We start from the raw sequence: 23112 nt of genomic DNA, 5'->3' as shown, positions 1-23112 counted from the left end.
GCTGAGAGACCTGTCCCCAAGTCGCACAGCTGGGAGCGCCAGGACGCCGGGCCCCGGTCAGCGCTCTTCTGCCAGCACGTGGGGATCCATTTCCTTTCCGCCTCCTGTCCAGTGCTCCCCCCCCCGCACCCCAGTCTGCGGCCGGAAGACAGAGCCCGCGTGTGGACCGGGGGCGGCGACCCCTCGCTGCGAGCCAGCCAGCGTCCTCGGGCGGGGCCGCGCCCCTCGAGGGACAGCGGCTCAGGGCTCTTGCCTTGGCCTCCGCCAGGATTGGGAGCGCGCAGTGGAGGCACGGGGTGCTGGCCCTTTGGAAAGAGGCTGGGCCCTTTGGAAAGAGGCTGGCTAGCACCCCAAAGGGCCAGCACCCCTCACCGCGCCGCGGCCGCCCTCGCACCTGCTCGTCCCGCCCAGGCCCGCCCCCTGCGGGGAGTGTCCGGCGGCCGCGCCCAGCTGGGTGGGGACGCGCGGGCTGAGCCGACCGACCCCGGTCGGGGACGCACGGGGGACGCTCGGGTGTCTGCTCCGGCTGCAGCCCGGGCGCCGCGTCGGGCGGGGAGCGCGCCATGCTGGGCCGGCGGCGCATCTTCGCGGTGGAGCCGCTCGGCCGGGGTGAGTCGCCCACCAACGGGTCGCGGGGCCTCCTGCCCTGGTGCCGCCACCCACGCTCGGGTCGGGCCCCCAAGGGCAGCGCCCACCCGGCTGCACCCCACTCGCACTCACTTTTGAGGAGCCGCAATGATTAGGCTAGGATCGCCTTGCGCATTGGAGACGCTCGGGCGTCTGGGTCAACCAGCCACCACTTCCATCCCACCCACTTCCTCTGGGTCCATTTCCCTCTTTATTCCGCTCCTGGAGCCTTCTCCCACTCTGCGGAGGATGTCTGACTGCTTGGTCCTCTGCCCCAGCCAGCAGTTCCAAAAAGACCCTCTGTGGCTGAGAACCCCTCTCCAGAGGAGCAGTGCAGAGGTGGACTCCTGGCCCAGAGGGGCCGGGGTTGACGTTCAGCTCCGTCTAGGCAGCCACAGGTTCTGCCCCGTTCCTACACGGCGCCCAGATCCTAGAGGGCCTGGCCCAGAGGTGACAATAAATGGACGCTAGTTTTCTTTCTTTCTCTTTTCTTTTAAGCGCTTCACAAAAAGGTAACTATTTCTTGCCTAAAAGAACAAAAGTCCCAAATGGTTAGAGCTGCTGTTATATTTATTGCTTTTCCACAAGAGCTCCTCAAGAGACTTCATCTTGCATCTTGTGCCTGATGCGTCAGGGGCTTCAGAGCAGCGTGAACTCTAGGCTTCACTCTTGTGCCCCTTGCCTTCCCTGAGGCCGGCCACTGACTGTTTCCTCTTGAGAAACAGCCCGAGAACCTGTGGCTCCTACCTTAGGGACTTGGAGGTATTAGGTACCCCCTTTGGGGGCGGGGGAGACAAGGGATAGGCCATCTTAGGAGCTGACCTGGCATGATCTGCAAGGGCTTTGCCTACCGCATAGCCCAAAGTATGGGTTCCTGGTTGCTGATAATTATTGTAGAGGGAACCCCATTCCAACATCTCCCAGGCAGAGTGCCTCATGTGTCTCAAAATGGTTAGCTGTGACTTCCCGTGTCTTCCCTTCACCACTGACCCAGGACACTCCTCCCCAGGGGAATGCTGTGGGTTGCTAGGAATGCTGGGGGTGTTGAGGGCAGCCTGCCAGACCTGATACTGACTCTTTTGCAGATGGGGCCGGGAAGGACCTGGCATGCAGCTGTGTAGTGCCTGGAGTCACCAGTACCTACAGACGGATCCCGGATGCAGCTCATGGTTGCCCATCAGATACCCGGAAGGAAGAGGTTGAACTGAGAAATTTCAGAAGGCAAGTGCCACTTCTGAAACTGGCCTCCCGGGACTCAGGTGTAGAGATGGTGGTTGGGGACAGCCCCCTGGCTACCTTATCAGAACTTTCACAGGACTCTCTGAACCTTGAGCCCATGGGGAGCTCTGAGTACCTGGCCCTTGATGCCACAGAGCCCCCTGCCCAGCTGGGCCGGCTGCTGGCCAACCACAAGCTGGAGCAGGTGCTGGAGCGGTCCCGCCAGCTCCCCAGTGTGTCTGGAGAGCATGGTTCCTTGAGCAAGCCGCAGTGTGGAGTGTCCCTTTTTGGAGCAGAAGAGCAAGAGACCACTGAGGCCGAAACTAAGCTAGAGGCAGGCCTGGAAGCAGAGGTGGTGAGTATCGACCTTGGGCTGGGTGAACAGTGGGGTGGAGACAACCCTGTCAAGTGGAACTTGTAGGGACCCCCCACCCCCCTTTGGTTTCCCTGGAGTTATCCCTGGGTGGGGCATTCTAAATGCCCCTAATTGATGGTTGTGTCATTGCTTCTTGTCTCACCCCACCGCCAGCTGTGTGTAGCCACCCCTGCAGAGGAGATGGGCAGGTTTGGGTACCATGGGAGAAGCCAGTTTGGGTGTTGGTTCCTCTTTGACCATTTGCTGGCTGAGCCCAGCCTGACTGCCCAGAGTGGGAAGCTCATTAAGTTTGAGAGTCTCCCCTACCTTGCTGTGTCCCACAGGTGCAGGGTATAGATCCTGGATCTTGGGCCTGCCCCCCAGGGCAGGGTCTTCGCTACCTAGAACACCTGTGCCTCGTGCTAGAGCAGATGGCGAGGCTCCAGCAACTCTACCTGCAGCTGCAGACCCAGAGACCCCTTGGGGTGAGTGAGCTGTGGGCAGGGTGGCCAGGCCTTGAGTCTGGGAGACTGAGTAGGGATAGGACCCCCTGGAACCATGACTGCTCTGAAAACAGCTTCGCCTTCTGATTAGGCCCTGACTGCCCATCTCTCCCATCCCAGAGTCTTGAAGAGGAGGAGTCAGCCCTGGTCCCTTTACCTTCACCTTTACCTACCCCAGTTAATGGGGTACAGGGGCCAGGGGAGCTGCTAAGCCGGACAAAGGAGACAGGTGAGGGGGAATTGTGTTTCTCTCTGTGTCCTGCCTGCTTCGTGTCCCTGCTCATGATCCCACCAGCAGACCCCCTGAACCTTAGATTGTTGGGGTGGCTTCCTGTTTCTGACCCTGGGTAACCTGATTATATTTCTGAAGGGGCAGACGCAGCTTTATCCCAAAAGGTGGGAGTGCTCAGCATCAACTCTCCCAGGCTGACAGAGGCCGCAGTGGAACCAACTCACAATTTTCTACTCTCCCAGGAACACAAGGTAGTGATGGATATAAGTGGGGCAGGTGGTGGGTTGGAGTGGGTGAACTGGGAGATGGTGGGAATGGGTAGGTACCCAAAAGGCCAGAAACTTTGGGAAAATAACAGGATTCCTGTAGAACAGGTGACTTGTCCTGCTCCAAGGACAAGTTGGGATATATATGTGGGGAGGAGCTCTGTGGTTACCCCTTTCCCCTCTGCTCAGCAGGATCTCTCCCACTGGGACAAGGTCAAGGTCCTCCTCAATCGGATCCGCTGGAGGAGCTCCCAACATCCTGAGCCCCCTGCCCCTCCTGATGGTTCTGGCCCTAGGTGAGTCCTGTGCCCAATCTGGTTTAGGGGAGGGGGAGGATACTGATGAACCAGGATGTTGAGATTGTCTTTCTAGTTGTAATTTTTGTTCCTATGAAATTTGAGAGACATGGTGTCAAAGGAGTTTCTGGAATAAACAAAAGATAGTTAAAATGCCCCATTTATAGATGAGGAGATTGAAGACTGAGTGGGGTTGAGGGCAGTCATTTTTCCAAAGTTTCAGGGTGAGTCAGTGATAGAACCAGGAGCAGATTATGGAAAATATCTTCACCCAGCCCAGCAAGCCTTCACTCCTTAAAATGGAAGTTTAGGTGAGGGAGGTGGCCTAACTAGGGGGAGAGCAAGATGGAGGTTCCAGCAAAGGATTCACTTTCAGTGAGGTCCTTCATACTTGGGGATTTATCTGACTAATTCTCCGGGGGGGAAGAAAGCACCAATTTAACATCTCTGGGTTCCCTACAATAGCTAAATAGTGATCTATTGACATTGGGGCCATTGTTTTCTCCTAGCTTGTCTCCTTTTCTTTTCCATAGGATTGAGACCAGGGACCTCCCTGAAAGGCCTCAGTATCACCCCCAACGGAAGACCTTTATGCCATCATTAATGGTTAAGAAGCGACGAGGAAAAAACCTTTCTGTATAATGAGACCTCTTTGTGCATGGTGACTCTGGGTGGAGGGGATTTGCTGTGAAGTCTTCCTCACTCTGCATTGCCAGGGAGAGCTGCTGACTTGCCCTTCTCCAAGGGGAGGGCTGAGTCTGTATCTTCTGAGCAGCCTGGCAGAGGAACCCTGGTTCCTTGAGAGGCTCCAAGGTGCAGCAGCTCCAGGGTTCCTTCTCCCCGCCAGAAATCCCTCTGCTTAGACAATGTGAACTAACTTATTTATCAGATGTTCAAGGAGCATATTTGGCACAGTGATGTCTGGACCCAGCATGGTGCAGATGTGTTTATGCATAACGATATGTACATCTTTGTGAGACTATCAGTATTGTCAACTGGCTGGATTCAACCATCCCTACTGTAATCATATATCCAAAGCCTTCAGAGTGAGATAACTGTGGAAGGATGAAGTTGACCTTCCTTCTGTAGTGGTCAGTTACTGAACTGGATTCCTGCTTTCCTCTTCATACCTAAATTGGCAGCTCTAGAACAGAGAAAGGCATTGTCCTGGCTGCCTCTGTATTGAGTCTTGCCCTTGGAGCACAGCCCCTGAAGACCACATGAGGAATTAGGAGGCTCAGGACAACGTGCAGAACGGCAGAATAACCTTCAAGGTCAATTCTCAGTTGCTCTGCTCCATATTAGCTTTTACCTGTCAGAGCTGAAACCAGAAGTCCATACTAGCTTTTAGACCTTGACAAAGTCTATTGACTTCTGAGCCACAACTTCCCATTTGGGATAATGATGCCTGCTCTGCCTACCTCACAAGCTTGTTAAGAGGATAAAGTGAGATTAAACTGTCTCAAAGAGTACTGTGAATGTTAAGTGAATAGGAAGGGGAGGGGTATGGGTGCTGAGAGAGGCTGGAGTGGAGGGATAATGGGAGGACAGAGATTGGGGGCGACTGGGGGGGGGAATGGAATTGTTAATGGGGACTAGAATGGCCATTTTCCTGGCAAGATTTTGAGCAAATAATTTTACTGGTCTGTCAGATTTCATATGTGAAAATTAGGGCAGATTCCTGATCTCTTCACTTCCCAAGGTTATTATGGGAGTGTAGCCAGTGGAAGGGCAGGGATAGGGATGGGGCTCATTGGCTTGAGTAATAAGAATGTATCCTGTAAGTGGCCACTGTCCAGGCAGACATCTTCTCCAGTGAGATGGACTGGTTCTCTTGCTACTGCCATTTGGGGGCTGCCAGAGTGAGGCTTGTGTGCGGGTGGTGTGTTGGGTCGGGGGAGCGTCCAGCTCCAGCTGCCTTTGGATTAGGAACCAATGCTCTGAAGCCTATTTTTCTAATGGGACATTTTAAACAAGGACACCACGAGGCGCGGCTTCCGAACGCGCATCCGATCCGAGGAGGCGCATTTCCGTTCTACAGTTGCAGCGGGATGGCAGGCGAACGTGGGGGAAGGGAGAGGTCGGTGGAGACGAGGGAGGGACCATATCCGGGAGAGTGGCAGCTTCCGACCAGTGGTCGCTCTTCCGGAGAGGCGCTTCCGGTGGCGGCGGCAGCAGTGGCTGTGGTGGTTCCGGGTGCCTTTGTCCCCCCGGTGTCGCGGCCCTGGCCCGCAGGTGGGTTGGGGGACCACCCACTGCCCCTCTGCCCTTTCGCCTCTCCCCGAGCGGAGGAGTTGCGGGGGCCCGGCGGCGAAGATGCACTGGACGCGGAAGGGGCTGAGTCCCCTCCGGACTGCAAACCCCGTCTCCCTGGCAACAGCCTCGGCCCTGGGGGCGGGCGGGAGGAGGAGAAACCGCGCGCCTTCGTCCTCCCACGGTGGCCTGTCCGCGGTCCGGCCCAGGAGGCCGTGCGCTGTTGGCTGCTGAGGCCACAGCAAAGGACCACGGAGCCCGGGAGCAGGAAAGCGGCGTTCAGGCCGATTCGCGTTGGGCCGCTGGGAGAGCTCCCTTTACGCCAGCGGGTCGGGGGAACAACGGGCTAGGCTTCCGGGAGAGGGCCCGCACCACCTCGCGGGCACCGGCCGCCTCCATTTTTCCGGGTCCTGCGTGGAGCGTTTTGGCATGTTTTTGAATGAATGAATGTCATCGGAGCTCTTTCCAGCCTCCTACTCCGTCCGCCTCTTAGGGGGTTGCATGGCATAGTGAGAAGAGTGCTAAGTTATTGGGAGACCTGGGTGAGAGTCCCGGTTTTGTGGCCTGGGCCAAGTCCTCTGATCTCTCTGAGCTCCAGTTTCCTTTTCTGTAAAACAGCATGTCAGTATCACGCAACCACTAGGTTACTGTGAGGGCAGAACGGAATAATGTAATTTCTTTTTTCATTTCCTGCTCTTCTTTATATGGTCTCCAACAATTTTTCCATTCTCAGTACCCATCTCTTCACCTTTCCACTTCTTTAAGATTTTCCACTTGTCTGGGGATAGACAGAAATCTTTCATGTGAGCATTTAACTTCTTTTTTTCTGATTGAAGGTTTTTCCCCAAGACTCTGAAAGAGGACAGCATTCCCAATGTCCCAGTTTAAGCGCCAGCGGATCAACCCACTTCCAGGGGGACGCAACTTCTCAGGTGATCACTCTTGTCCCTACCTGACCTCCTAGTAGGATGTGCTCTGCAGTTAGTTTACAAAACTCTGGCCCTTGGGATTTCCCAGGTGTGAAGCAACTAGCTGTTAATGTTTCTTAGGAAATGAGGAGATGACCACAGTGGTTGCCAGTGAAGCCCTGAGGAGGAGCTGGTTGGAGCTACTTTGCTCTCCTTTACCCATATCTTCTAGTTGTCTCTAATGCTTAAAGTGGTAGGTGCAGTTCCTGGAGGTTGCTTCTCTGTCCCTGTAGGCGCGGCTTCAACATCTCTTTTGGGCCCTCCTCCTGGTTTGCTTACTCCTCCTGTGGCCACAGACCTGTCCCAAAGTGCCAGGCACCTTCAGGTAGGTTGGGCATCCTTTCTAATGAGTTTCAGCCCTTGGGACTACCCCAGCATGGGGATGCCTGATATTCTTTCATTTCTTATATTGTAATGGTCAGCATTTCTGACTCGTGTCTTGGTAGTGGGCCGTATGGGGTGACTAGATACCCCTTAGACTGGGGAGTCAGTTTCTGAATCCAGAGAAATCTTAACCATGCCTTTTGGGATTAAAGAGCTGGAAGTCCTAGAAGCAGTTTGTAACCCATCTTTCCTCACCATAGAAAGTTTATGTCTGCTCTATGTTTCCTTCCATATGAATCTCCATGCTGAGCTGGGGTGTGGATAGAGGGGAGACCCTAGTGGCAGAGCATAATTTTATTCAGGTTGCTTCTTATTAATTTTAACCTGCCCTCTTCTCTTGCAGAGTGGAGAAAAGCAGCGGGTTTTCACTGGCATTGTTACCAGTTTGCATGACTACTTTGGGGTGGTAGATGAAGAGGTCTTTTTTCAGCTAAGGTAGGCTTGAGGCTAGTCTCCTGCTGGAATTGCTTATGGATTCAGTTATGTCACCATGCTGGTGGGGCCCTTTTCTAAAGCCATTGATTTGTTGTTTTAAGCCATTGCTTTTGTTTTTAAGTAAGAACTCTTGATGGAATGGGCTACATGGGGGCAGGTAGGGTGGCTGGACCAGGTTCTCTCCTGTGTTGGCAGTGTGGTAAAAGGCCGGCTGCCCCAACTGGGTGAGAAGGTGCTGGTGAAGGCTGCATACAACCCAGGCCAGGCAGTGCCCTGGAATGCTGTCAAGGTGCAAACGCTCTCCAACCAGGTATTCATCTCTCTTTAGCATTTGCACTGTAAAGGGGAGTGGGAAAGGAAGGGAGGGGTTTGGGGGAAGGGGAAGTGGCAGAGGGGAGGGAGAGAAGCCTCTGTGCCCAGTTACCTGGGCCGAAAACTTACTTTTGTCGAGGGGGTGGGACTGTATCTTTCCAAGGTAGTGAATGCTTCAACTCTGGGATCCCCTCAATTTCCTGGCAACTGTCCTGCAGCCCCTGCTGAAGTCCCCAGCACCTCCTCTTCTGCATGTGGCAGCCCTGGGCCAGAAGCAAGGGATTCTGGGAGCTCAGCCTCAGTTGATCTTCCAGCCTCACCGGATTCCCCCGCTCTTTCCTCAGAAGCGTGAGTACCAGAGACACAAATATTGGGGTATGGCTGTGTGGGGTGCTCTGGATGAATGGACTTGTAACTTTCAGACTGCTGCTCTCAGAATAAAAATGGGTGCTTTTGTGCACTGGAAGAAAGGGAGGGGGAAACTAGACAGTTTTTAAGTCACTGGCCATTTTCTATTTATAGCTCTGAGTCTCTTCCAAACATCCCACACACTTCACCTGAGCCACCTGAACAGATTTCCCGCTCGGGGCCCTCATGGACGACTGGATCAGGGCCGAAGGTAAGAGGATAATCAGGACATATTTTCATTATATTTCTGATAGGAGCAATATCTCCCCACCCCCTTTTTTTGCCAACTGTTGATACTAAATTCTTTCTGCAGCTGGGTCCTAGTCCTTTTTCTCTTAAATAGGCAGATACAAGGAGATTTATATGTACATATAAATTGTGGGACTTTATATACAGAGTTAGCAAACCAGAGATTTGATATGTTCTTTTTTCTTTTTTTTTTTCTTTTTTAGCTTCTAATATTCTTTTTATTTCCTACATTTAATTTATTTATTTATTTTTTTTGGTTATAGATGGACACAATACCTTTATTTTTATTATTTTATTTATTTATTTTTATGTGGTACTAAGGATCAAACCCAGTACCTCACACATGCCATGCAAGTGCTCTACCACTGAGCCACAACTCCAGCCCTCACATATTTTCTGTTGGTGCCTCATAGTGCATATTGATGAGATTTGTTATTATGCATTACAGTGATGGAATTTGTTACATATTTGTACATGCACACAATGTAAGTAATTTTTGAAGTGTCATGTTGAAATACTTTTTTCTTTTTTGATAATGGGGATTGAACCCAGGAGTTTCTACCTCTGAGTCCCAGTCCTCTCTGTACCCCCTCTTTCTGAATTTTATTTTGAGACAGAGTCATATAGAATTACCCAAGATAGCCTTGAGCTTGAGATCCTTCTGCTTCAGCCTCCTGAGCAGCTGGGATTACAGCTTGTGCCACTGTGCCCAGCTTGAAATAGTTCTTAAATATATAATTTTCCTTTTATTTCTAGTTCCCACAATTGAGATATCAGGGATTGTTTCAAGAAAATAATAACATGTCCAAAAAAGTAACATTGCAGTGTATGTTTTAATTTGTACTTTAAAATATATGCTTTTTTATACACGACGCTTAGGTGAGTGTGGTGTTGCACTGTCAGGTTGCATTCTGCATGTGCGTGGACATGCGGACAGACAGTTTTCTTGGTCATGTGGGAATCAAGCATGGTTGATTGGGGTCCTTGGAGCTTCCTAGTGATTGTTTGTTATCTGTGAGCTTTAGGGAGTATACCAGCAGTGTGATGTCTCTCCCCTCTTTGGTTCATATGCTCCTAATCTTAATCTCCCTGAGAGTTTTTAACTTTTTTTTTTTTTTTGATAATTTTTTTTTTTTTTTTTTTTAAAGAGTGAGAGAGAGTGAGAAAGAGGGAGAGAGAGAGAGAACCTTTCAATACCTATTCTTTAGTACTTGGCGGACACAACATCCCTGTCTGTATGTGGAGCTGAGGATCGAACCCGGGCCGCACGCATGCCAGGCGAGCGCGCCACCGCTTGAGCCACATCCCCAGCCCGATAATTTTTTTTTTTAGTTGTAGATGGACACAATACCTTCACTTATTTTTATATGGTGCTGTGGATTGAACCCAGTGCCTCACATGTGCCAGGCAAGCGCTCTACCACTGAACTACAGCCCCAGGCCTTAGTTTTTTAATAACAGAAAATTTCAGTGTATGCAAAGCAAATGGAAAGATATGAATTCTAATATATCTGTTACCCCACTTCAAATATCAGCATCTGCCCTTATCCTAACTTCTCCCTTCATCTAGCTGTTTCCTCCTACTTGATTCGGATGTTTTTTTTTTGGGCGGGGAGGTGGTTACTGGGAATTGAATGCAGGGGTTCTTGGTCACTGAGCCACATCTGCAGCTCTTTTTTTTTTTTGAGACAGGGTCTCACTAAGTTGCTTAGGCCCTTGCTAAATTGCTGAGGCTGGCCTTGTGCTGTGATCCTCCTATCTCAGCTTCCTGAGTTGCTGGGATTGTAGGTGTGCGCCATCATACCGGTGTCTTTTTTTTTTTTGAAGTAAAAATTTTAAGGTGAAATTTATATAGACTGAAATATATAAATCTTAACTGGAAAATTTTGATAAGTGAAAAATCCTATGTAACCCTCCCTCTAGTAAGATCACTGCAGAAAATTCCTTCATGTTGGGTTCTCATTTGCTTTGAGAACTATACAGGGAAAGGAACACTCTTCCAGATGCCCATAGACCAGTATGTGGAAAGAGCTGTCAGAGTTGACCAGTGTGCACATTTTGAGGAGTATGGTGTAGCTCTAGGAAGAAGCTAAGGCAAAGTGATGTAGCCAGTCCCTATGTAAAAGCTTGGCTTATTCTCTTAGGATAGGTCATTGTGAATTTTAAGTAGGAGCCAGCTTTATCTAGGATTGTTTTCCATATCATCTCCACTATTGAACCTTTTGTCCCACTCTCAAGTCGCTGAGAATACACCCACACTTCTTATCTTCTGGTCTTCAAGTTTCCAGGGACCTTCCATCTTGCCTTTTTGTGAGCTTATTAAAAAAGCCTTCATAGGTTTTCATTGTATGATCATATCAGGTGCCTTTGGGCATAATGTAGTTTGGGTGGCAATCAATGACTGTTGTGGACTTGCTGCTTTTGGTTTAAATTCAGGCTTTGGGCTGGGGTTCTGGCTCAGTGGTAGGGTGTTTGCCTGGCATGTGTTGAAACCTGGGTTTGAGTCTCAGCACCACATATAAGTAAATAAATAAAAATATTGTGTTCATCTACAACTAAAAATATTAAAAAAAAATAAATTTAGGCTTTTTGTGCAGTCACGTGTATTTGATTGTCCTGGACATGCCAAGCCCTGTGCAATGCTTGTGCATGGTGCTTCTTTGTCATAACTCCTGGAGATTGGAGTTATCATCCCTTGGAGAGAGGTACCACCAGCTGTCAGGGGTGAGAATGTGCAGAATAGGAAGATGGCTAGTAAGAATTTGTAACTTTGAAGGAACATCAGTTTGTAAAGGACTCAATCACATTAGCATTTTGTGTGGAAGCCAAGCTTTATGTTGAATCCTAGGCTTTGGGATGGAGGGAACATTGGACTACTCCTGCTGAGCTGCTGACATCTTTTAGACAGGCTGGGCTTCTGTTGTTGCTGCTACTGACATGTCTTCCACTGGCTCTGCATTATGACTTGTTCCTGACCATTCACAGAAAAGGGAGAAAACTGTGGCAGCTGAGCTCATAGAATCCAGTGGAACATGTAGTTTAGGTAGAGCTGGACAGCATTTACTGAAGAGCTCACTTCAGTCCTGGGTGAGCTGAAGAGATGTGTCAGAATGAGTCTGGAATGGTTCTATTAGAAACGTGGAAACACTGATGTCCTGTAAAGTGGAGAAGAAGGTGCTTTTGACAAATAAAGATGCTCCTGAACAGTGAAGTGACCCAGGCAAACACAAGAGAACAAAAACTTTGTGTTAAATATAACCAGCTTTGTTACTTGGATGTGAAGACCAGGAAAATGACCCAGGCAGGTAAAAGGAAAGAACAAAAACCTTCTGGAGGCACATGTAATCAACTCAGTTACCTAGGCTCAAAGAGTTGCTAGTTGTTTCTCTAATGTGACAATATTAGACAATAAAAAAATATGATATTTTTTCCTTCTCAATCTGGTATTTTATAATGAATGGTCCAAAGGTTTTTTTGTCCTCTTGTTTTTATTGTACCCCATACTAAGTGATTATGATAATATCATAAGTGATACTCTAATAAGCAATTAAAAACATATTAAGTAGTACATACTGTGATATCAGTGTTAAAAGGTTCTTGTCTTCTCTTTAAAAATCTGTTAAAAGGTAGGTATTAAAGAACTTTAGAAAGTAGAAAATATTTTTTCTCTTTTTAAAAAATTTATTTAAAAAAACTTTGTTATATGACAACAGAATGCATTATAATAAATATTACACATATAGAGCACAATTTTTCATATCTCTGGTTGTACACAAAAGTAGAGTCACATCCTTCTTGTCTTAACATGTACTTAGGGTAGAAAATATTTTTGAAAATGAAAAATCACTTAGTGCTACTTTTTCTTTGACCTTTTCTAGTTTTTATCTGCATATGTGTATACTCCACAATATATTTTTTAATAGAATTTTTTTTTTTTTTTTTTAGAGAGAGAGTATTTTAATATTTATTTTTTTAGTTTTCGGCAGACACAACATCTTTGTTTGTATGTGGTGCTGAGGATCGAACCCGGGCCACACGCATGCCAGGCGAGCATGCTGCTGCTTGAGCCAAATCCCCAGTCCCAATACTCCACAATATTAAGTTCAGATTATTTTTGTGTATCTTAAACCTTTTTTTCCATATTGTAGTATAATTCTCATGATTGTTTTAGTGACTGGTTACTGTTTACTTACTATAAAAACTGGGTGTTCCTGGGTTTGTACTTTCCTCACTCTCAGTTTATGTTGCTTGATGTTTTTCCAATGTATGTGACTTTTTTTGGCCTTTTTCTTTTTTTGTGGTGCTGGGGATTGAACCCAGGGCCTTATACATGCTGGGCAAGTGCTATACCACTGTGCTACATCCTCAGCCCCTTTTTTCTTTTTATTTTCCAGTAAACTTCCTTTGGATAGATTTTTAAGAGTGGGATTGTTGGAGCAAAGGGTTTGAGTATTTTTATCACATTAATGTGTACTAATAAGGGCTTATTGTCTAATAAGATTTACTTAATAGAATGTATATCATGGTAAAGTGTGTCCTTGTTTAAAAAAAAATCAGTTAAATTCTTTTTTTCTTTTTTAGTATTGGGGATTGAACCTAGGGGTATTTAATCACTTAGCCATATCCCTAGACCTTTTTGAGATAGGGTGTCTCTAAGTTGCTTAGGGCCTTGCTTAGTTGCTAAGGCTGGCCTTAAACTTGTTCTGATCCTCCTGAGCTGCAGAGATTATAGGTGTGCACAACCATACCTGGCAAATTCTTTTTTTCTCATTTCAAAAAAATAACATGTTAACTATAGGTGACAAAAAGTTCAGAAAAATATCAGAAATTATTCACAAACCTATTAAAAGCATCCATCATTAATATTTTATTTCAGTATGTAAAAGCTTTTGCATATTTGAGGCCTACTGTATATGCTTAACCCATGAATGTTTTTCTGTGTTAAGAGAGTTTAAATATTCACTTTTAATATCTTTGTAGCATATTGCCACGATTGTTAGTATGCTTCTTTATCCATTTCTTTGATGTTGGGGATTCAGAGTGGAGTAGCTGATGTTTCCAGTTCTTTCTTTTTAGATAAGTATGTATTGAATTCTTATGTAACAATGTAATTTCTTACTTCTGGTAATGGATCAACCTCCAGTGATGACTATGACTCCAAGAAACGCAAACAGCGGGCTGGTGGAGAGCCTTGGGGTGCTAAGAAACCAAGGCATGACTTGCCTCCTTACCGGGTTCATCTTACTCCCTATACTGTGGACAGGTGAGTGGCAAGGCTTGGGGTGGGCTGAGACTTGTCACAGGTAACACTTTCTAGGGTAAATGAGATACAGTCCCTGCAAGCACGTAAGTGCTTTTACAGCTTTTTAAAAAACAAATCAGTGTAAACGTATTGTATGTACTGTTTGATATTTTGCTTTTTCATTTGATATTTTATCTTAGAATTTATATTAATATTAGATTATTCTCCTTCTTTTTAGCAGTATATATAGCATCCCATTAAATGGATGTATTTAACCAGTACTACATATGTAGCCTAGTTTTCTTAAGTATTATAAACATCCTTCTGCGTACATATAGGTGCACAGTGTAAGTGTCCTATTAATTCCTCAGAATGGAGTAGCTGGCTTAAAGGGTTTAATTTCAACCTTTGATAGCTATTGCCAGTTCTCTCAAAGAGACTGTCTATTTACCCTCTTCAACAGACCATGAAGGACTTGTTTCCCCTGCTTTTCCCAATGCTGAATTAGCAGACTTTTTCATCTTTTTATTTCATAGTTGAAAAATTACATTCTGATTTGCATTTTTTAATTATAAGTTAGACTGTGCATATTTTAATGGGCTTTTAAGTTGTAGGTGTTTCTTTTTCTGTGAAATACCTGTTGATGTCAGTTTTCCCAGTTTTCTCTTAGGTGTTTGAACTTCTTGTTATTGATTTGTGAGTGCCTTTTCTATTAAGACCATGACCATTTCTCTGTCATGTTCTATGAGTGTTTTTCCTTTTCCAGTTTTGCCATAGGGAGACTGTAAATCAAGTAGTCACATCTGATCCATCATCACCTGTTGAGAGGTGCCTACTTAGAAAGTCCTTATTTCCCAAACTGAAAAATAAATTGCCCTTTTTTTTAGTCTTTTATAATTTCATTTTTGAATGTTTTAGTCTTCACTCAGGTCTGAATTCTCCTGCTGTCTTCCTCCAGCCCTATCTGTGACTTCCTAGAACTCCAGCGCCGTTACCGCAGCCTTCTGGTCCCCTCAGATTTTCTGTCCGTGCATCTGAGCTGGCTGTCAGCCTTCCCTCTGAGCCAGCCCTTTTCCCTCCATCATCCAAGCCGGATCCAGGTCTCTGCAGAAAAGGAGGCAGCTCCAGATACTGGTGCTGAGCCCAGCCCTGCAGATAGTGACCCTGCTTACAGTTCCAAGGTCAGCTGGCTGAGCTTCTGTGGCTTTGTCACATTGCCGGAGGTGGAAGGTGGCTCTGAGTGTATCTTGGGCCTTTTTGCACAGGTACTGCTGCTCTCCTCCCCGGGCCTGGAGGAGCTGTATCGTTGCTGCATGCTCTTTGTGGATGACATGGCTGAGCCAAGGGAGACGCCAGAACATCCTCTGAAGCAGATAAAGGTAAGAGCTGGGGTGCAGGAGGCAAGATGCAGTCACTGATAATGTCCAGTGCCTGTCACATTTTTAGAGGTTGGCTTCTGCTCAGTAATATGTAGAAATGCAGCGTTGCAGAGCAGAAATGCCCTTGTTGTACACAGGAGGAAAATACAGCTCAGAGATGTTCCTACTCATTAGAAGGCATTAGGTGGTTGGTCCGTGTCAGTGGCTAGAGGGCCCTTGGGTGGTGGGCTTCACCACTTCTGCTGCCTTTGTTTTTTGATTGGTGGCAGCCTCTCCTCACTGTTGCAGGAGGCACAGGCTATGTGGGTTTCTTTTGTATCCCTAATCTCTTTGCAGTTTTTGCTGGGTCGGAAAGAAGAAGAGGCAGTGCTGGTTGGGGGTGAGTGGTCTCCTTCCCTGGATGGCCTCGACCCTCAGGCTGACCCACAGGTGCTGGTGCGCACAGCCATCCGCTGTGCGCAAGCCCAGACTGGGATTGACTTGAGCACCTGCACCAAGTGGTGAGTGGCCGTCCCCAAGTGTGGCCAGCTCGCTGTGGGGAGAGTCTGTTTAGAAGATCTGGCCTTTGCCCTCTGGCCTGCCAGCTTTCTTCTGTGCCCAGTCATAACTCATGCCACCCCCAGCTACTCACAGATGGACACCGGGGTCCTGAGCATGACCAAGGGTTATGGGGTACTAGAGGTCAGCTGACCCCCAAGCTGTACCTGGCAATCCTTGTTGCCTTAGCTCCGGCACAGCAACTGTCTGTCATCTCCCTGTTGCTTGCTGTTCTGGAGGACTTGGTCTGTATCATGTGTTTGTCCTTTCACAGCTCGCCGTCCAGTATGTGCTTGGTCTGTGCTGACTGGAACACAGGCATTTTGTGAGCCTGGCGTCTGCCTGAATGTGTTGATTGGGGCTTAGGGCTTCCTTTTCCTTTTGCTGTGAGCAGGTGGCGCTTTGCTGAGTTTCAGTACCTGCAGCCGGGACCGCCCCGGAGGCTGCATACAGTGGTGGTGTACCTGCCAGACGTCTGGACCATAATGCCCACTTTGGAGGAGTGGGAGGCCCTGTGCCAGCAGAAAGCCACAGAGGCAGCTCCCCCAACCCAGGAGGTACCAGAGATAAGGCTGAGCCTTAGGAAGACGCAGAAAGTAGGTACCCTGACACTGAGACCCTGAGGGTCACATCTTGGCTATGGTTACAGGAAGCAGAGCCTACTGAACAGGCCCCTGATGCCTCGGAGCAAGCGGCAGATACTTCTAAACAGAATGCGGAGACTCCAGAGGCCACTGCACAACAAGAAATGGACACTGATCTCCCAGAGGCCCCTCCACCCCCTCTAGAACCTGCTGTCATGGCACGTCCTGGCTGTGTAAACCTCTCCCTCCATGGGATTGTGGAGGATCGGAGGCCAAAAGAAAGGATTTCTTTTGAGGCAGGTGTAGGAGTTTCAGGGGGCTGTGGGTAGGGTGCGGGCTGTGGCAGTGTGGCATATTCCTTTTTCACCTGATGCTCACAGGGTTCTGCCTCCCCTTCTAAATAGGTGATGGTGTTGGCTGAGCTGTTTCTGGAGATGCTGCAGAGGGATTTTGGCTATAAGATTTATAAAATGCTACTGAGCCTTCCTGAAAAGGTTGTGACCCCCCCTGAAACTGAGAAGGAGGAGGTGGCCAAAGAGGAAGCGGTCAAGGAGGAGGAAGCTGTCAAGGAGGAGGTGGCCAAGGAGTCCAAGGATGAGGTACAGAATGAGGGCACGGCTGCCGAGTCAGACACCCCGCTGGTGAGTACCTTCGTCAGCCCTGGTTGGGCTGAGGACCACACATAGTGATAATGATTATTGTGATCCGAGTCCCTCACTTGTGCCAGGCATCGTCCTAAGTACTTCCCATGTCCCATTACACTCGTGCTCCCTCACAGTGCATACTTCTTGGAAGCCTGGGATAGACTGAGGCCCAGAGAGATTACTCTCATACCACATAGTTAAGCAGTGGCACACTCGGGGTAAGGGAGGTGAAGCATGGCTGACGCGTCATGATGGCATGAAGTTTCAGTAACAAAGAAGGCCTGGGAGAGCAGAGGAGGTTGGATTGCCTTATGGTTAGCTGGATGGACTTTTCACCATTTTTATAACGCAAGTCTACTTCTTGCCCAGATGCTCTCAAACACATAATTTTTTCTAGGACTAGGTTGACTCCCGAAGAGAACCTGGGTGTCTAGAAGTGCCTCTGTTGTGCTCTGGATCCTGTGTCATTCAATTAAACACCTATAGGCTTTAACACAGTGCCTGGCACAGAGTTGATACTCAGATGTTAGCCATTATTATTAGTATTACAGGAATTAGTTCCTTCTCCTCATAACCTTGTCTGCTTCTCTAGAAGGAGGATGGGCTTTTGCCCAAACCACCCTCTTCTGGGGGAGAGGAGGAAGAGAAGACCCGGGGTGAGGCGTCTGAGGACCTGTGTGAAATGGCCCTGGACCCAGAGCTGCTACTTCTGAGGGATGATGGGGAGGAGGAGTTTGGTATGTCCAGTGGGGAGCAGATTACGGTCCTCAGGTGGTGTCTGACTGTCTTTTAGGGCTGTGGGGCAAGTGTGGGCCACCGTGAGTTCCCTGTTTAACTTGGGTTTTTTTTGTAGCAGGAGCAAAGCTAGAGGACTCGGAAGTCCGGTCTGTTGCCTCAAACCAGTCAGAGATGGAATTCTCCTCACTTCAGGACATGGTGAGACCTTTTTTTTTTTTCTTAGTTTTTGTGGTGGGAAGCTTGGCAATACCTCTGATAGGCATACCTCACCTGGGAGGCTAACAGTGACTTTTCCCTTGATAGACAAGAAACAAAATGTGGTTCTTGATTTATGGGAATCATTTCATTCTCCCTGTTGGGGGGAGCTGAGAGGGATCTGACCTGGGAGCACACCAGGTTCTTTTTGGGAAAGTGCCCCACAGAGGCCTGGAACCTTCGGCTGTAAGGCTGCTTGCTGTAGAGAGATTGTGTCCTGGGTCATTTAGTCACTGAGATCTGTCAGTAAAGCTGTCCATCTGTTTTCCTTTACAGCCCAAGGAGCTGGACCCATCTGCTGTGCTTCCCTTGGACTGTCTTCTAGCTTTTGTATTCTTTGATGCCAACTGGTGTGGCTACTTGCACCGACGAGACTTGGAGAGGGTCCTTCTTACCCTGGGGATTCGGCTCAGTGCAGAGCAGGTAACTTCTCTTCTGTCCCATCTTTCTGGATGGCCTCCTAATATGCACAGGCCTACAATGAGCTCCTTCTAGGTCCTTGTTCCTCTCTTTGGGGCAGGGTTCACACAGTCTGACCAGCAGGTATTTGGTGTTTTCTGTAGGCCAAGCAACTGGTCAGTAGGGTGGTGACGCAAAACATTTGCCAGTACCGGAGCCTTCAGTACAGCCGCCCAGAGGCGGTGGACGGTGGACTTCCTGAGGAGGTGCTCTTTGGTATGTCCTGTGCTATGCACCTGTGGGAAAAGGGATAGGGTAGGTTGCCTTTTCCTCCCAAGACTTCATGAGATTTCTTTCATGGCCCCTTCTAGGAAACCTGGATCTGCTGCCTCCTTCTGGGAAGGGTGCAAAGCCAGGTGCTGCTCCCACGGAACACAAAGGCCTGGTGCCCCATAATGGCAGCCTGATCAATGTGGGGAGCCTGCTGCAACGTGCAGAACAGCAGGACAGTGGCCGGCTCTACCTAGAAAACAAGATTCATACACTGGAACTGAAGCTGGGTGAGTGGTCTAGAGGCTGTGGGACTTGTCGTGGGTGGGATGGGAGAGTGGGTATCCCCAGGGACTAGGGTGACACCACTCCGTAGGCTTTAGACCCTTGCCCTGTGCTTCACCTGAGTCCATCCGGTGTGTCTTCCCACATTGCACAGAGGAGAGCCATCACCGTTTCTCAGCCACTGAAGTGACGAATAAGACACTGGCAGCGGAGATGCAGGAGCTGCGGGCCCGGCTGACTGAGGCGGAGGAGACAGCTCGGGCAGCTGAACGGCAGAAGAGCCAGCTTCAGCGGCTGCTGCAGGAGTTCCGCAGGCGCCTGACCCCACTGCAGCTTGAGATGCAGCGGATGGTTGAAAAGGTGAGTGGGGTGTGTGGGGTGACTGTAGCTCTTGGTGGAGCTCCAAAAGTCCCAGAGAACAGTTGGCTGCCATGTGGAAAGCAGCCTAGCCACCAGTACTTTCTGTCCCTTCTCAAGATTCTCTCATCTCCATCCACTAGTTTCTTTGGGAACCTAGCAGCATGTAGCCCAGAGGCTCCCAGCAGTAAGTGGTTAGCTGTCCTCTGATGTCATCTGTTCTCTGTGCTCATATAGGCCGATAGCTGGGTAGAGAAGGAAGAGCCAGCGCCTAGCAACTGAGGGACTTTGCCCAGGAGTGGCCGTCCTGTGAGGTCAGCGATGGAGCCTGATGACGTTAAAGCCCTTTTGGTACCAGAAAGCCACTGGAGCAAGGCCTGGGAGCCACAGGCAGGGGGGGCTGAGCCCTGTGCTCAGCCTCTGCAGGGGATGTCAAGCCATCAGGGTGGGGTCTGTGCTACGTGGGTGGAAGTTTGAGGAACTCCAGTTCCAGCTACAACTAAATATAACATCTTTTGCACCCCTAGAATGTCATTTTGCCCTCAACCTTGGAATTTCTCCCAGGGCCCTTGTAGTATTGTGCTGTCTCCTGTCCTCTTCCAGATTAGAGTGAGACAGGGGAGGAAAAGGCTTTTTGAGCCTGTGACAAGGTCTGATGCTAGTTCACCGAAGGAACAGACGTGGAGTCTGGTGGGGGCTAAGAAACCCCTTCCTCTGGATGGCACAAGTCCTATAGGTTCCAGGCACAGACTCCTGGGGGGCTCTGGTGGCCGTCGTGGGAATGGAGTCTAAGCTAGAAAGCTCTCGGTGTTGGGCCGAGGGTGCCAATAGAACACTGTGTTCCAGCCACCCCAGACTCGCCAGAAGAAACCAGCACCTCCTTCCCCGGCTCCTGTGTTCAGAATGTGGTATTGGCTCTGGCCCAGCCTTTTTCCCTGTTACCCATAATTCTTGCCTCTTTCCATAATCCGTGGTTTCAGTTTGACTTTGTATATAAAGTTGTTTTTTTTTTTTTTTTTTTTTTTTTTTGGCTTTTTGTTTTTTAAATAAACCAAAGTCAAAAACAAACCAGTGTGTTCTCCCCGTTCCTTTTCTGGGCTGCTTGGTGCCCTCCCAGCCTCCTGGCCCTAAGCCAGTGTCTGCACCCTGGCAGTTCTTTCCAGAAGGTGGAAAGCCTGAACCTTTGCACCCTAGGCTGCCTGCCTGCTGGAATCAGGCAGAGGCCCTCTGCCAAATGGGCAGGAACTGGGATAGCTGTACCAGGGGCTCCCCTTCTCTCCACAAGTCAGCACAACACTAGGTGGATGTTTTGTTGGAAACTTTACTTGAAAAAATAAAATTCCAGATATCCAGGTTAGACACAAACCCACTGCTCTTGCTTTGGGCCATGCTGCATGGGGGGACAGTTAACATCGAGTCCCAGTTACCTAGGGAATGCAGAAGAGCCAGGGCTTGTTCCTGCACTGAGCCCACCTTTGTCATGCTGGAGTGAGGGGGTCTGCTGGGGCTGGAGGAACAGGGCTCTCCTGTTCCCCAGGACTGTGTGCCTGTACCTTGCCCAGAAGAATCTTTGGTGTGAAGAGCAACGAGGGGCCAGGAATGTGTTCTCGAGGTAGATGCGATCCCTGTTGCACAAGTGGGGCTAAGACCCTCAACTGCAGTGGCAAAACCCAGGCCCTTCCAGGGGGTTGCTGCTCTGGCCTGAGGTCAGGTTATACTCTGGACGGTTCTTCAGGAAATAAAAAAGCCCCTAGGGTTTTTCTACACTGCTTACCTGTGTCTGAGGAGAGAGCAGCCTGTTTGTTTGGGGCTCCTGGTGACAGGCTCAAGAGAATGGAGACACTCAGTTCAAAGGATTACAAGGTGGAGCAGGGGCCACCTCCTGTCTCCAAAACAGCAGCCAGTGGGAGAAGCATGAGCCTGTGCCTGCTAAGGGCAAAGACTAGAGAGGTTGCCTGTGTCCCAGAAGTCTTTGAAGGATGGAAGCTCAGTCATCAGCCACGATAGAGAGGGCTCGGAGCTCGCTCAGTTTGGCCTCGTTCTCCCGCTCCCGCTGCTCATCTGAGTGGCCGGGCTGGTCAAGCTGCTGGGTGAGGTCACCAAAGATCTTATGCATTTCTGAGTAGTACACGACCTGGGCAAGAGGCAAGAGTTGTTGGCAAGGGCTGGGCTCCCTTAGCATCCAGTGCCCAAGCACAATACCTGCGGGGCCCAGCAGTCCAGGAGCACTAGCCTAGCCAGGGTCTGGTCCCTTGGGCAGCTGGTGGCTGGCTCAAGGCAGGTGTTTCTACTCACTTCTCCATCACCTCTCTGGCCCTCACCCATTTCCCTGAACTGGTGGTGCAGGAAGAACTGAACCACAGCCTGTGGCTTTCTGGAATGTCCACTGCAGAGAAAGGCTCCATCCAAGACCAGGGTTGCAGAGAGGCAATGAGGCCCTGTAGGGCTGGGGGTGGAGGTGATGCCCTTCAATTCCTGGTTCCTTCCAACAGCTGGTGTGGGCAGGGGTGCCTGTGCACTTGGCAGTGGTTGGAGAACAACACATGGCCAAGGCCAGGCCCAGAGAGAGAAGATGATGAGCAGGCACCATACCTCAGTGGGAAAGAGAGGACACGGCAGGTGGTAGATCCCAGGGCCTTGAAAGCCTGCTCTAGAAGTAAAGGTGAGATCAAGGCTCTGGGATCTACCACCTGCCTTCCACTCCTGCCCTACCCTTGTTCCTGGCCTAAACTGCATAGCCAAGGGGAGTGGTTCTAAGGCTGGGCTTATGTCCACAGATTCTTCTGAGTAGGGAACAGCAACAGGGTGGGAGGGACACAAGGATGAGAGAGGCTAGGGTGGGGGAGTGGGATAGGCTCTTCAGCAACTCCCCCAGATTGCTGAGGACTAGGGGCTTCTCCACAGAGGGCAGAGGCCATTTCTGCCATGAAACTAACCACTTCCTGATCAAATAAAAAGCGTGTACTCCCGTGTTCCACTCTCTCCAAACTCCCCAGCTTGGCTGTCAACTTCTCTTTAGAAACTTGGAGATGCTAAACTAGGGCTCTGGCATCCTTGGGAAGGTGCACTGTGCAGCAGGGCCAGGGCTAAGTTGTATGTACATTAGGAAGTCTCTTGACGTCCTAGCTGGCTTCCTCTGGGACCAGGGGAGCTAAGTGAGGTCAATCCCAACCTATCGCTGTCACCTGAGAAACTGGGGACATAGGCAATCACTGGGGTGAGGGCAGGGGGTGGCCCTAAATTTCTTGCCCAGGCTGCACTGCCCGGTGAGTCACCAGGAATGCTCACTTCTCTAGTGACTAATGGCAGCAGCAGCCATGTGAGGGGGAGGTTGGCACCGAGGAGGCAGTAAACAGCCGTGGTTACCCCACTGCTTTGGCTATAGGTCATCCCTAACCTCCCCAACGGCTCCAGCCTGGGCACCCTCCAGCTTTCTCCTGGGAGCTAAGGGAGGGCAGGTAGGGGGTAGGTCACTGGAGGCTGCAGTGGGGTTGTGTCAGCAAAGGAAAGGGATGGCAAGGGTACAGCTGCAGGAAGGAAGCCCTTGCCTCCTCCTGCTGGTGGCTCTGTCTCACTGCCCTCAAGAGACAAGAAAGGACCAAGGACTTAGGTCATTAAGAAATCCCAGCTGTAGGGGAGATCCTGCTCAGCCTTCCTAATGCCAAGTACCTGGTCCCATAGCTTTGGACGTTTCCAAAGATGCAGGCTGAGAAGTGGGAACCAGACTTTTCCAAGGGAAATCTATAAGGAAAGATGACATCCACTGGAGGGCGCCAGATGCCCAGGCAAAAGCAGAAGTGGGCAGGCCCTGGTAGACAGGGACTGGAAGCCTAAAATTTGGTGACCTGGTGATAAAAGATGGGAAGGGTGTGTTGGGATCCTGAGGCTAACAATGAGCATCTATGATTAGCTGGGGT

At 49.5% G+C, this 23112-nt stretch overlaps 3 protein-coding genes across 5 annotated transcripts in view; 2 read left to right on the top strand and 1 right to left on the bottom strand.

Moving 5' to 3' along the window:
• The first annotated feature begins 563 nt into the window (after positions 1-563).
• Positions 564-4531, top strand: C4H8orf58 (chromosome 4 C8orf58 homolog). The gene is made up of 7 exons (XM_076852294.1): positions 564-609; positions 1713-2200; positions 2545-2685; positions 2824-2932; positions 3074-3186; positions 3391-3497; positions 4031-4531. The coding sequence occupies exons 1-7, from the start codon at positions 564-566 to the stop codon at positions 4137-4139; spliced, it is 1113 nt and encodes a 370-aa protein (XP_076708409.1). The 3' UTR covers positions 4140-4531.
• Positions 4532-5551: 1020 nt separating this feature from the next.
• Positions 5552-20208, top strand: Ccar2 (cell cycle and apoptosis regulator 2). 2 transcript variants are annotated; one of them, XM_076853593.1, is made up of 21 exons: positions 5552-5732; positions 6587-6682; positions 6952-7043; positions 7446-7537; positions 7733-7847; positions 8068-8197; positions 8372-8468; positions 13649-13768; positions 14706-14928; positions 15013-15126; positions 15463-15626; positions 16058-16220; positions 16313-16543; positions 16652-16888; positions 17484-17628; positions 17745-17827; positions 18161-18307; positions 18448-18559; positions 18655-18843; positions 18993-19198; positions 19433-20208. In XM_076853593.1, the coding sequence occupies exons 2-21, from the start codon at positions 6625-6627 to the stop codon at positions 19475-19477; spliced, it is 2763 nt and encodes a 920-aa protein (XP_076709708.1). In that variant the 5' UTR covers positions 5552-5732; positions 6587-6624; the 3' UTR covers positions 19478-20208. The 2 variants fall into 2 exon arrangements, with proteins under 2 accessions (XP_076709708.1, XP_076709709.1); XM_076853594.1 differs by lacking the exon at positions 5552-5732 and adding an exon at positions 5969-6292.
• The window catches only part of Bin3 (bridging integrator 3), a 40901-nt gene continuing 34438 nt past the window's right edge, over positions 16650-23112 (bottom strand). The window contains exons 9-10 of one of the 2 annotated variants that reach the window (XR_013091167.1): positions 18957-21329; positions 16650-18579 (exon numbers count right to left, since the gene is read on the bottom strand). Coding sequence is in view for 1 of the 2 variants with exons in the window: in XM_076853595.1 (XP_076709710.1) it covers positions 21183-21329 (147 nt within the window). In the remaining variant the exon portion in view is untranslated. Of the gene's footprint in view, positions 21330-23112 lie in introns of both variants that reach the window. The other variant, XM_076853595.1, reaches the window with a different exon arrangement.

This window comes from Callospermophilus lateralis, chromosome 4 (genome assembly GCF_048772815.1).
Source record: "Callospermophilus lateralis isolate mCalLat2 chromosome 4, mCalLat2.hap1, whole genome shotgun sequence".
NCBI lineage: Eukaryota > Metazoa > Chordata > Mammalia > Rodentia > Sciuridae > Callospermophilus > Callospermophilus lateralis.
The sequence above is the reverse complement of the archived record's forward strand: the minus strand, read 5'-3'. Positions and strand labels throughout refer to the sequence as shown.

Bases quoted from the DNA above. Each gene is read 5' to 3' on its own strand.
- Ccar2 (XM_076853593.1), top strand. From the start codon at position 6,625: ATGTCCCAGTTTAAGCGCCAGCGGATCAACCCACTTCCAGGGGGACGC. The intron at 8,469-13,648 runs GTAAGAGGATAA...ATCAACCTCCAG, and splicing joins CGACTGGATCAGGGCCGAAG to TGATGACTATGACTCCAAGA. The intron at 15,127-15,462 runs GTAAGAGCTGGG...ATCTCTTTGCAG, and splicing joins ATCCTCTGAAGCAGATAAAG to TTTTTGCTGGGTCGGAAAGA.
- C4H8orf58 (XM_076852294.1), top strand. From the start codon at position 564: ATGCTGGGCCGGCGGCGCATCTTCGCGGTGGAGCCGCTCGGCCGGG. The intron at 610-1,712 runs GTGAGTCGCCCA...ACTCTTTTGCAG, and splicing joins GGTGGAGCCGCTCGGCCGGG to ATGGGGCCGGGAAGGACCTG. The intron at 3,498-4,030 runs GTGAGTCCTGTG...TCTTTTCCATAG, and splicing joins CCTGATGGTTCTGGCCCTAG to GATTGAGACCAGGGACCTCC.